This window comes from Vulpes lagopus, chromosome 3, assembly GCF_018345385.1.
Source record: "Vulpes lagopus strain Blue_001 chromosome 3, ASM1834538v1, whole genome shotgun sequence".
Taxonomy (NCBI): domain Eukaryota; kingdom Metazoa; phylum Chordata; class Mammalia; order Carnivora; family Canidae; genus Vulpes; species Vulpes lagopus.
Genome location: NC_054826.1, coordinates 136,328,475 through 136,341,636, shown reverse-complemented (window position 1 = coordinate 136,341,636; position 13,162 = coordinate 136,328,475). Strand labels below are relative to the sequence as shown.

Sequence of the window (13,162 nt, the reverse complement as noted above, 5' to 3'; positions counted from 1 at the left end):
ACAGATAGGTTACTCTTTTAATAGTTATTAAGCAAAATAAATTCCTAATAGCATACAAAACTGAGATAAAAGTTTCAAAATGAATAAATGATGGGAATTTCCCAATTATTATTTTAACAGATTGATACCACTCTTGTCTTAAACTTTCTTGTTCACCAGCAGACAGTGAAATTATTTATGTTGCTGTCAAAGCAAAAATACCACTTCATATGGTGTTTTTCTCTATCAGATTGCTATGTTAAAGAAAACTACCATTTTAGAAGTAATGTAGGCAATTAGTAGCTTCAAATATTTAGCAGTGTTTTGGAAGAGAATGTGCAAAATGTGTTCTCCAAATGAGGAAAGCTAAAGGGATATCCCAATGCATTCATTTACAGAGAATAAGTAAAGAAGTAAAGAGGGAGGGATCTAATTACAGCTATCGACATGACATGAGTAGGTCACTTCACACCACTCCAAATTAGCTAGATTTAACCTTGTTCCAGTCCACTGGGCAAAGTAAGAAGATAATTTATAATCTAAAACTATATTATGTACTGTGCATTGTAGCATCTTGGTAGACTCTGAGGACAGAAATAAAACTAAATCATAGTGGTTACCCCCGCCCCAGCAACTCCTACAGGAAGACTAACAGAAAAATGAGTAATTTCTTAAATAATGATATCCTTTTTTTTGCAACCTATGTATCTTTTAGTTACATTATAACAGTTGATTGCATTCCAAACAGCTTTTAGACAATCAGATCTGACACTTTTATAATGAAGGTAATAAAGCACACTACCATATATCAGTCTCCCAAAGTGGAATAAGACCTGTTGTTTCTTGCAATGGATCCTGATTAGAACAGGCAGCAATTTGTTAAGTGTCCTTATTACTTAATGAAACCAAGCCAACTCCAATCTGAACTGTGAATGCTAACAGATACAGCTGTCAACTTCCCCTTAAGTAAGTCAAGGGAAATAAAGTAACACTTGCTGGCTTCCAGCAATCACCCTTAGTGGCCTCCAACATTATTAGGGCTCAGGATTGTTCTTAAAATGATAAGAGTGGTATGGTGTCCACCACTGAACTTTAATGCAGGCTGAATTAGAACATTGTCTTTTGCCAAGTCCTCTTTATATTTCTCCTTAGTGGCATTCAAGTTATTCATACAATTGACATGATGCTTACTGTGGTGCAGTTGTGTGTTCTGACCATTAATGATGCACCCCAGGGTACTATAATCATAAGTCAGGGCGGCTATATGGAAACATTAGAACACATGATAAAGTAAGCTGGGACAAATGATCAAACCCATGGACCCTGTAACATGATTGTCTAGGTTCAAATCCTGGGTCTATCACATAGAAGCTGTGTAACCTTAAGCATGATAATTAACTTCTCTGTTTTTCAGTTCCCTCGTGGTTAAAATGTGTATGTTAACATTAGCTTACTTCCAGGGCAATTGTCAGAATGAAATGAGATTCTATATGAAAAGTGCTAACTACAGGAGCTGGCACATAATAATAAGCAGGTACTGAGTGTTAGATATTACTATTTTATCTGCCTGGAGATATGAAGCCTGATCTAAATCCTGAAGTAGGAGAAGACATCTGCTAGATGGATGAGAAGGGAACAGATATTCCAGAGAAAGAGAATGGTGTGTCCCAGGACAGGGGAGAACACAGGCAAGAGGTTTAACACAGCCGAAGTGCAGGGTAAATGGGGGCAGATTTGTGGCAGTGGAGGGAGTGGCTGGTCAGGAGCCTGGGCACACAGAAGAGTCCCATCCTGAAGGCCACTCTACATCAGGCTAAGCCATTTGTACAATATATTCTCAATTCTCAACAATTATTCTCAAAACCAGTGAAGTTTCTTGAAGACTCATCAGCATTCAAAAAGAAGAGTGCCAGCTAGTAGGGTGTGCTCCACTGTTGACTCTTGCCTAAAGGGAGAAGTCAAGGAAAATAGCGACTAGTATGACTCTTCTGTCTCTGCAGAGTTCTCTAAGAGCACAAAGTGCAAAAGTGTTTTAGAGTTTCTTATTAGCTTTGTCAGGAATTGCAACCACTGCCCTTTCTGGCAGTCATCCTTTTGGGAAGTTGTTTGTGAAGAGCTGAGTGAGGAAGGAAAGCCAACCACCTCACACAGTGGAAGGTTCACGCCTGTAAGCCCGGATGCCAGCTTAGCAGTCAGACAGAGGAAGGAAGCTTCCACTGACACTCTATGCGCTCAAGTTCTATGAATAGGGACCTTCATTTGCCTGTACAGTACAGGGCCATTCAAGAGCAATTAAATTTGTTTAAAATAAGAAAGAAATGCTTTTTAAGGAAAAAAAAAAGGAGGTTTAGAAGGGATTGCAAAAGTTGATTGTGCTAAAGCACTTTTACACAGGTTTGTTTTAGTTCTCAATTGTCAAGTCGTATTTAAGCTGGTCTCTTACTCTGAAATATGATAACCTTTCTTTTCTCTGAGTTCTTTCTCCTAAATTAATAGCACTGTCTCTAATTCCATGCGCCGCAAGCAAAGAGTTTATTTTACCAGATAACAGTAGGTCTGGTGATCAGCCAATGTCTAAAGAACCAGTAGCCAAGTCAGCAGTAGGCCAAAGACTGCAACCAATAGATACTACTCACTAAATCACTTTAAAATCGACTTTCATCTTCTCTACCAGCTAGTATTATTCAGGTTGAGTTTTGAGACAACAGAAAGCAGGGGGAAAAAGGCTTATAAAAATGACATTTTATTAGGGTTTTGCAAGAAAAAGACATACATTAGTCACCTAATAATATAGAAAACAGTTTAAAATGAAAAAAAATAGAACTTTATGTTCTGAATTAAATTGCAAGAGAAATTAGAAGAAGAAAGTGCAAATTTAGGCAAGTCATTATAGTATACCAAAAGCTGCACCAAAATCTGCATTTAAAGTTGCCTCTTTGGTGAAAGAATTTAGGGAACACTGCAATTTTTTATAGCATCTGTGTACACCTCTCTTTCTTCTTTGCTAAGGAACAAAAACTTCGATGGTCAAAAACAAAGTTGGGTTTCCTCTCACCACTCCCAGCTCAGGTCACATTTCCCCAGTATCAAATGAGGGAAGTGGAGGAGTAAAAGCAGAAATACAGATCAGCTCTCAGCCCCCACTCTGTAGTTGCCTTGAATGCCTAATGATTACACCAACTGCCCTTAATTATTTCTCCAAAGGTAGGAGGAAAGAAAAGTGTGCTTAGTATACAATGGAAGTCTGGCTTTTGAATACCTAAGTATAATCATTAAAAACTATTTAAATGATGTGGATGGCTCGGTACTTATTAAACCCTATATTCATATAAATTGTTAGAGTTGATCATGAATATAAATATTAGTTTCCACAGTGTCTTCTTCAGGACCCTAAGGACATGTACTGCTTTCCCTAAAGGCAGGAAAACTCTTCATTTGACAGAAATACTAGATCTACCATTGTTGTTGCCAGCAAGACAAGTATCATGGTCATCTCTTAAGAGTGTCTACTTCCCGATAGACTAACTGTCCATTTCTTCTTGAGGTGGAAGTTATTTATGTAGTCTCAGCTGTCTTAACAATCCAGAAGAAAAATCAATTCGAATTTACATTACTAAGTGCTCTCCTATATCTTCCCAAGTTTGCCACTTGTTTGGCAAAAGATTATCTATTAAACAAACAAGCCATGTTGAGTAATAATCAAATTTTTATCTGGTTTACTAATACAACCAATATGTGTATATATATATATATACATATATACATATATATATAGTCTATATTATCCAATCAATCTAAAATCAACTTGGAAAGCATAAAATCTGACACTATATGCAATAAACACAGATATATTATTAACTGAATATATTCTTTGAAGTAAATATATCATATATATTTATATTATATAAATATATAATTTCTTAGATTCTTAAAATTCAAAGTGTGACTGGCCCTCCAGTCAACAACAACAACTTTACAGTGCATAATAAAAAAAAACTATGTTCCTAATCCAGCAACAAACATACACAAAAAATATTTTACAAACTACTACACTCTCTACTCTGATACCGATAATCCTATAGAATCACATAATTAGGTGTATTGGCAATACAAATGATCAAAAATTACCTTTCTCCAAACTTAGAAAATTGAGGAATTTTTAAATGCATTCTATAACTCTGTTCCCTAATGGATTTTCTTTAAATCAATCCTTTTCACTTAATCCATCTTCTCACTAAACTCCAAGAAGTACAGTTAGGCAATATTTGGTCATTCCATAAAGTCTCAGACCTATTATTATTTACAGATATTTTTGTCACTATCGCAGACCTTCACTATATTTACTTAGAAAAACATCAAATATTATGGAAATATTTTTATTTTCTATGAGAAAAATCATTTAGCTAATACTTTTCTATGCCTTGGTTTCTTCATTAGTCAAGTGAGAAGGTCACCTAAGAGAAATAATCTCTACAATAATATCTCTAGCTTTCTCTTTTAAAAATCTATACACCTTTTTTCCCTTCCCTTGAAAAATTCAGCTTTTTATTACAGGCACTCTCAACCAAGCTTGACTTGAGTCCATTCTCATTATCATTCATTATAAAATAGGCAATGCTTCAATAAATTAACCAGAGTGAATAGAGTTTTTCCCAGAAAAAAAGCAAAATTTTAGAAAAGAAAGATCACTATTTAGTTTGGGGTTCTGTTTTATGTTTTGTTTTGGTGTCTTATCAGAAATGCTACCCAAAAATCTGAGAAAGAGATTCATGTTTGCCATGCTATATTTTAGGGATAACTTAACTTGAATAATACGCTCTATCTACACTAGTCATATTGAGCCAAACACAGACTCTAAAAAATTAATTAAATAAATTGTAAGAGATATATACATTTCTCACTTGCCACTTCACAATTTTGTCAAAAAATATGAGAATACCTCTTACAGAGTAATTTTATAAAGTGGAGTCTCAGTTAAGTACTTATTATGAAGTAAATTGTCACTTTAAGATATTAATAAACTTAATTTCAAAACTAGTAGATAATTTTGTGAAAGTGTCTACATTTACTTGAATATATATGTGCCACCTAAATCTGTTTAAAACAGGCAGGAAAATGCTTCTCATAAGATACCCGGTTTTCTTTATTGTTTCTCTATTAGACTTTGTCAATTAAAAAAAAAAAAAGAAGAAGAAAGACACTATAAATAATCCTAGCAGACACTGCATTTGTTATCAGAAGTGTATCTGACCTTTTAACTGATTTCTGATTAAGGACCCACAGGGACAAACTTGATCTCTTTGCAAGGTTGGATTAGCACATACTCTGGAAGCCAGCACCATTTCACCTGCTGATCCTGGGCACTCAAAACACTCCAGCAAGGCTCACTACCCATTGCTGACAAGCTTTGAAAAGCGCTCATAAAATTAATCAACTTTTTGCAAGACACACTCTTGGTTTTATCACCAAAGGTTGAATAGCATTTCAACTAGTGGAAAAAAAAAAAAAAGATTCAATTAAATACTATTTTTCTTAGTAATCACTTATAGCTTAACTGGTTTTAAACGTCTTAAAGCCCTCACCCTTAATGCAATCACAGCACTGTCACTATAAATTCCAGGTAAATATCAGGTTTTCTCTATAACAAGCAATGGACTAATTGATAAATCTATAAATTTCTGAGATAAAACATTTATGTTAACCACAGGGAAATATAGCAGACATAAAATTGAAGTTAATGCAAATGAACATACTATAAAAATAATACTTTTTTAGGCTAAATCATAATAAATGCTAAAAAATTGTAATAGGCATGTTAAAGATGTCCAAGTTACAGGGTTCAGATTTGCAAAGCAAAACAATATGATTCTGTGTGAGATTATAAATTTTCTTCTAATCCATTCAGGCCAAGAACTATTCTTTGTAAGGCAGATGCTTTAGGATCCTAACTACACTTTCTTTAGGATTTAATTTATTAAAAAAAAAAAAAAAGAATTTACCAGAACTCTTTAAGTCTTTGTTTTAAATCCAAGAAATACAAATTTTAGGTGAAAATAGGCTGTTTTAAATTACCTTTTGACTTAGCAATCAAATCACACCCCTGCATCTCACCAACATCAGTAAATTATACTACATAATAATACCTTTATTTAGAAACTGGAATGAAATCATATTCATTCTTACTTCAATTGCAAGTCTAATGGCTAGCATAGAACCCGAACACTGGGTTTATTTTTTCCTTGTGTGATGATTCAGGCCAGGGTTTCCTTTTTAAGCATTAGTATACTATTACTTCCTTTTTGAAGTTTATTAAGTGGCAAAAATGCCTACAAGAGTAGATTTGTAAATATTACTTAGTGGGAATAAGCACCTAGCAACTTGATGACAAGAATACCAAATCTTACAGTGTGAGTATCCAAACAGTCTTGTAACTTTCAAGACATCTCGTCAGAAATGACAAACAAAAACAACAAATGATGCTTAAACTTTGCTATTCGCCACATTAGTTGGCCTTATAATAACAGTCAGGGTTCCTTTTCCACCACTTACTTGATGTGGTACTGAGATGTTTGTTTAAAAGTGTTTCAGATCTGAAGCTAGACTGAAAAGAGACAACTAATGCAACACAAGTATAGAAATCTGATCTTTCTGATAGCCGTAGAGCTTGAAGGAAGGCCAAGTGTGGAAGAGAAACATAAATATCTGCACTGAAATAATCCCTGGATGTCTACAACAGTGTCTCTTGAGTTTATATATCTCATCCATCTTCATTGAAGAAAATTTGGTTTCTATATTTTTAAATCAAGAGCTGGCATTGCGATACATTGTCCAAATGTGTGTGTAACCAGCTGAAAAAGAAATAGTAGATCTGCTCTTTCTTAACGGAGTGTCTTTTGCCGGCATCACCGCAGTTACAAGTACTTGAAGAGGCCCTGTGTTCTAAGGCAGATGCTTAAAAAAAAAAAAAAAAAAAAAAAAAAAAAATCCCAAATAATAAATAAAACCAGCAGAGGGCAGAACTGCAGACAGAAACTGACCAGCCCAGCTGGGTGACCAGGTACCAAAGGTAAAAAGCAAACTTTTGATGGATTCCACTTTCAAAGGCTCTTACTATTTATCCTCGAACACATCGACATGAATGAATGAATCCAAGTGATTGGCATGACTTGTAACAAAATCCAAGCACAATTTACATTTGAGGCTCTGGCTCCATCTCCCCGGGAAAAGCCAAGCAGAAGGATGAGCCGGCGGCGCCCGCCGCCCAGGAAGGTGAGCACCGCCGAGCTCGGGAGGAGCGCGGCCCGGCTTCCAGCTCGGCCCGGGAGCGCCGATCCCCATCCGGGAGATCGCAGGTCTGGGCATCCAGCAGGGCCACCCTCAGGTTCCCGCGAAAGCCTGCGCATTTGGGGTTGACAACTGGTGTCGCCCTCAGCCAATCCTCGCCACCCTCCTTGCTACCCCCACTTGTCTGTGCACCCGACAAAGCTCGCTCTTCTCCTCCAAGCGCCCCAGGCCTCCGCCCGCCAGCCGGGGCTGCGGCACCTAACGGGCCGCCGCAGCCCGAGGCCCGGGGAGGGGGCGGGGAGGGGCGGGGAGGGGCGGGGGCGGGGGAGGGGTGCGGGCGCTCTCCCTCCTCGGGTCCTGACGGGGCTGCCGTCCTCCCAGCAGGTCGGGCCACGGAGCGGCTGCTGGTGCCACGTAGAGCCTTTTCCTCACCTCTCCCCTCCCACCGCATCCCAGGCCCCCTCCTCTCCCCTCCCGAAGCCTGGTCCTCCTCCCCCGCCCCCCTGGCTCGGCGACTTTCATCCTTCTCCAAGGGAACTGCACGTCCAACCTGCAAGAAGAAGCGGGGGTGGGGGTGGGGGCGGGGGCACGGGCGGGGTGGGGGTCGCGGCGGGAGAGGTGCGCTCCCCATCTTCAGCCCCTTCTTTAGAACCTGCCAGTTTTTTCTTCCCCTTAAGATCTCTTCCAAGTGCCACTCACACTCACACTCACACTCACACTCAGTGTGCTCAGTCTTCTAGATTCAGCACCTCTGCTTTCTCTTCTCTCCCGAAAAGTAAAAGAGCCCGTTTGTACTTTGTTTCACACAAAGAACTTCATCAAGGTCCCTGTTCTACCCTTTCTCTAGATTTCCTCCTGCGCTCAGCCCTACAAGGAGCCCCCTAGGTGGGCGGTGGGGCGAGCCGCAGACGCTCCGGGGCAGCGCGGGGGCCCGAGTCAGGCCAGGCCGGGTGCGGCTGCCGGCGCCCCAGGTGACATCCCTGGCCCGGGCCGGGCATCCCCGGGCCGCGCCTGACAGGTCTGCGCCGCCGCGGCCTCCGCCCCGCTCGCGTCCCGCCTCGCCCGGGTCTCTCCGGCCGCGCTCCGGCCCGCGGGCGGCAGCATCCGGACGGTCTCGGGGGGCCCGGGGGCGGGGGGCAGAGGGGAGGGCCCGGGCGACAGAGGCCGACGCCCCCCCCGGCCGGGGCTTTGTCCTTACCTCCGCCGACCCCTGCAGCCTGGAAGAGGCAAGTCAGCGCGAGGGCGGCCGCGGTGAGCCCCCAGGGCCACCGCCGCGTCCTCCACCGAGACGGCCTCCGCTCCATCTCCGGCCCCGCTCCAGCCGCGACCTCGACCCGCCAACTGCGGCCGCGCACCGACCTCGTCCCCTGCACCGCGTCGTCGGGGCCCGCTACGCGGCCATCGAGGAGGGGGCAGACGGCTCCTCCCGGGCACCCGACGCTGCGCTGCCTGCCTGCGCCTCGCCCCCTCCTCTCCCTCCGCCGCCCCGCCGGCCGCGACCCCGAGCTCCTCCGCGGGGCCCTGCGCTCACACTGCAGGCTCGCGCGGGGCTCCCGCCGACGACCCGACACGACTGCGCGCCCCTAAAGGCTTCATGCCGTCAGTGGGCCGGCCGCGGGGCCCGGGCAGCCCCCTCCCCCGCCCACTGCCCTCCGCGCCCCCCTCGGCCCGGCCCGCCGCGGGGCCCACCCAATCACACGCGCCCGGCGGCCGCGACCCCGCCCCCCGCCGCCCCGCAGGCCCGGCCCCGGGCCCCCGGCTCCCCGCGCCCCCCGCGACCCCCCCCGGACCCCGCGACCCCCCAGCCCCCAGGCTCCCCGCGCCCCCCGGCCCCCCGGCCCCCGGAGGCCCCTTGCGCCCCCCCGGCTCCCCGCGCCCCCCGCGACCCCCCGGACCCCGCGACCCCCCAGCCCCCAGGCTCCCCGCGCCCCCCCGGCCCCCCGGCCCCCGGAGGCCCCTTGCGCCCCCCCGGCTCCTCGCGCCCCCCGCGACCCCCCCCGGACCCCCGCGACCCCCCAGCCCCCAGGCTCCCCGCGCCCCCCGGCCCCCCGGCCCCCGGAGGCCCCTTGCGCCCCCCCGGCTCCCCGCGACCCCCGTGACCCCCCGCGTCCCCCCGGCCACCCCCCCGGCCCCCCGCGCCCCCGGACCCCCCGGCCACCCCCCCCAACCCCCCCGGACCCCCGCGCCCCCGGACCCCCCGGCCACCCCCCAAACCCCCCCGGCCCCCGCGCCCCCGGACCCCCCGGCCACCCCGCGCCCCCGGACCCCCCGGCCACCCCCCCTCGCGCCCCCCCCCGCGCCCCCTCCCTCCCCGCCCGCCCGGAGCCCCGACAAGAAGTGGGAGGGAGTTACGCGGGACGCGTGCTTGGCTCCTGCACCTCGGGAATGAAAGGAATGGCAGGAGAGCCCCGGAGCCCGCGGAGTTCTCAAGGAGCTTCTGTATTCAATAAAAACAGCTACTTGTCCGCCCGCGGCCGTCCGCGAGGCTCGTCGCCGGCGGGGGAGGGAGCAGCGCGGCCGCGGGGCCGACCCGGGCGGACACCCCTCGGGTGGCGGGCGTGGGACCCGCGACTCGGGGCTCCCCTGCTCCGGAAGGGATCTGTATTTTTTACTTCGTTTCATTTTATTCATTTTCAAACTGAGAATTAGAAGAAAGGGATGAAGGTGAGTTGCAGGGACCCAAGAGGTCACCCCCCACCCACCCCGGATCTTAGAGTGACGCTGGCCTCCCTTCCAGTTCTGAACCTGACAAGTTCCTCTCTTAGATGCTTAAGCTCTGCACTACCTGCATTCAGTCTCGTCTCTTAAAGAGCCCAACTGTACTTTGAGGCAGGAGGAGAAAGAGATGTATGGGAGCTGACATTGAGGGGGTGAGTGATTTGATTTTCCAGCTGATTCTGACCTGGTCTCCAATGAGGGGGCCAAGCGGGAGGAGGAAGGACAAGCAAGGCAACTAGCAGAGATGCCCAAGCGGTTAGGCCCACAGCTCCTGTAAAGGGCCTCGGGCTGAGAGCCTGGGCCCTCCACAGAGGAAATAGTAAGGGGCAGGTATCTAAATTCCTTCTATTTAGCCTCCCCCAAAGTAATCCCCTTAAACCTGGAGTATAGATTCCCTGGTCATTTTTTCCAAGCTTAAATTATGCCCTCCTCTTGGCTCCTTTGTGTTCTTTAATATTTCCTGAGATGTCTCTTTCAAAAATTTTCTGGAACAGATCCCAACAGGGTAGCCAGCATACATACATTAGGCGCTCAGTAGAGATGCGCTGAGTGAATGAATACATTTTTCCCGTTGACAAAGACTGGACACTTTGACCAGGACCTACGCTGAGTATTTAAGACCTCTCAGTGCTTAAGGATTCTCAACTAAGTTTATGAGGCACATACGTCCACTAATCTCTAGGAACCTAGTTTTTCTGTTATCGAAACACACCTCATTAGATCCATTAGACTAATCAGATAATCCATTTACTTGGTGTAGAAGTTGGAAGGAAGGTTTACAGAGACTAGGTGGAGGTCCAAGATGGAATTGTTTAACAACATAGATGAGGCATATAAAGTGAGGAAAGCAACTAATACTAAAGCCAAAAATACCTGCAACATGACTGTCACCGTCTGTGACAAAGACATTCCCACATCAAGAAGAAATTTACCCCTTCGATAACACTTTAAAACAAACAAATGAAAACCCCACTTTATGCTAGAAATGCTACCGGCGAATGTTTGGGATGCCTTATATTGGCACCAACTAACTTCTCCAACCTCTAGTTGCTAATATAGTTTCATAAAATGATTAAATATCCAATTGTGTTTAAACGTGGCAAGTGCAATTACAAATTAAGCACCTTATGATGGAAATATAGGTCAATTTGCCATCTTAAGTATCCTTCATTTTCTCAAAATAAAAAAAAAAAAAACGGAAATTTTCAGGTGCCAAACTTTCTGAAACATGACTTTTCTGTTCGGCTCTTTGTGTATTTCTGAACTTGTTTTATAGGTCTTCTCCTAGAAGTAAAAGAGCAAAATAAATGCAAAGTTTAGAAATAGGTATTTGTGAGGCTACCAGATTCCTAAACCAACTCAATAGCCAGAGATAGTTAACAGCACCTGCAGCAACCTGTAGAATGATATTCCAAACTGTTTCTCAGTAGCTCTCCTGATTTACTGAGAATTCCATGGCCTGATACTGCTCTAGAAGGTGAGAAATGATGCAGTCAGTCAAGCAAGCCCCACCTTCTGGTCACATCTCAGGCCTTCTCACTAGGGTGAAAGGGTCCTTTCAGGCAAAGTGTCTTGGGTGAATAGAGTTATTTCTACTCTATGCTTTCTGTACTCTGTGGTCTAAATTCCTCTGGCCACCGCCCAGCTAGGCATAACCTGGGTCTGAATTAACGCCTCTGGAAGGAAATATAGTAGATTCATGGTAAGGAGCCGGTATTTCTGTCTAACTCCTGTAGTCTGCAGCCAGCTGCCAGACCTAGAGTCTCCCAGAAGCAGGCTCATGCATTTACAGGAGATGAATTTGGCAAAAGAAAGGGTAACACTGAACAACAAAGGGTATATATAGAGGAAAGATGGAAGATGAACACTTCACCACCTTCAACTTCGCAAGAGATCACTTCCAAGGACATCACCTCCTAGGTCACCTTTCATGCAGTCCTTGCTGTTCATACACAGATTCAGAATGTAACAGAAAAACAGTGTCCTTGACATAGACCTTTAATTTGGAGCACCATTAGCTAGATAGCATTTCTTATCTTGTCACATTAAGAAGCGTTGGAGATATTTGCCTAGCTTTGTAGAATTCGTTCGGATTGTAAATCTTTCAAAAGCAGGGAAAGTTTAGAGAGAGAGAAAAAAAAAAAGAGTTGCTTCTTTTGTAGGAGTATTTTAGGTTGATTGTCCATTCTGGCTTCTCAGAGAAATAATTTGATAATAGATTGGGAGGTCAGATTGGGGGAATTTAAATGTTCTAGGCAGTCTTCAGAATTCGTGGAGCTTTAGTGAACATTGTGAAAAGTTTCTATGTCCCTTAAGCTCCTCACAAATCCCTAGGAATCAGGGGATACGGATTGAGAACCAGTGTTTTAAATATGGAGACCTCAAAAGCCAACTGGGAATGAAGAAACCTGGTCCAGTGCTGGATGGCCCTATTACAAATAGTAGTAAAGTATGGGAGTTAGAGATAACTCTTATATAATAATAGCTAAATTGTTACAGGTAGAATTAGGGGAAAGAAGAAATAGATGAAGTAGCAAGATTTTAGAAAAGATGCATCATCTTTTAGATCATCTGACATTCATATTTTCTCATTCCTATTTTTGTTATATATAACATAGATATTGACATATATAATATGTATATTATATATAAAATACATATATGTATATATATGCCTAGGATATTTATATACATTTTCTCCAAATATTTTACTATATAACTAAAATCATTGCATCAGATTTGACTTCTTGAATGAGAAATTATTACGGGGGTGGGAAACTCTTGCACACATCAGAAATACTTAAAATGTTTCAAAGAAAATTGCTGTTGAATATAATCCCTCTCTTACTGTGCCTAATGGTTTGTCTTTCTTGCCCTTTTCTGAACTTAGGTCAATTATTTTAAGAAAGAAATGACTAAGCAGTTTGACATTTATTTTACAGTTTTTCTAATACATGAGAGGCTGAAAATTAGGCTCTGTTTAAAAATGGTGTTAGTCCCTCTTACCTCACAGATGGGCCATTGTACTGCAAAAAGTGGGAGTGGGGAGAGGACAGAAAAGTTTATTTCCATAGTTCATCCTACCTCACAAGTACCCCACAGTGATGACTGGGTATTTTTTGGCACCTTTCCTGTGAAACAACTTACAGAACTTCAGAGAAATCCAAATTTAGTCCAATTT

At 44.4% G+C, this 13,162-nt stretch overlaps 1 protein-coding gene and 1 pseudogene across 1 annotated transcript in view; both read right to left on the bottom strand.

Annotated features, from left to right (window-relative positions):
* COL11A1 (collagen type XI alpha 1 chain) overlaps window positions 1-8,850 on the bottom strand; it is a 197,925-nt gene extending 189,075 nt beyond the window's left edge. The window contains exon 1 of the mRNA XM_041746888.1: window positions 8,462-8,850. Coding sequence (XP_041602822.1) covers window positions 8,462-8,567 — 106 coding nt within the window. The 5' untranslated portion in view covers window positions 8,568-8,850. The remainder of the gene's footprint in view (window positions 1-8,461) is intronic.
* On the bottom strand, window positions 651-7,382 carry LOC121486383 (annotated as a pseudogene).
* Window positions 8,851-13,162: the final 4,312 nt, after the last annotated feature.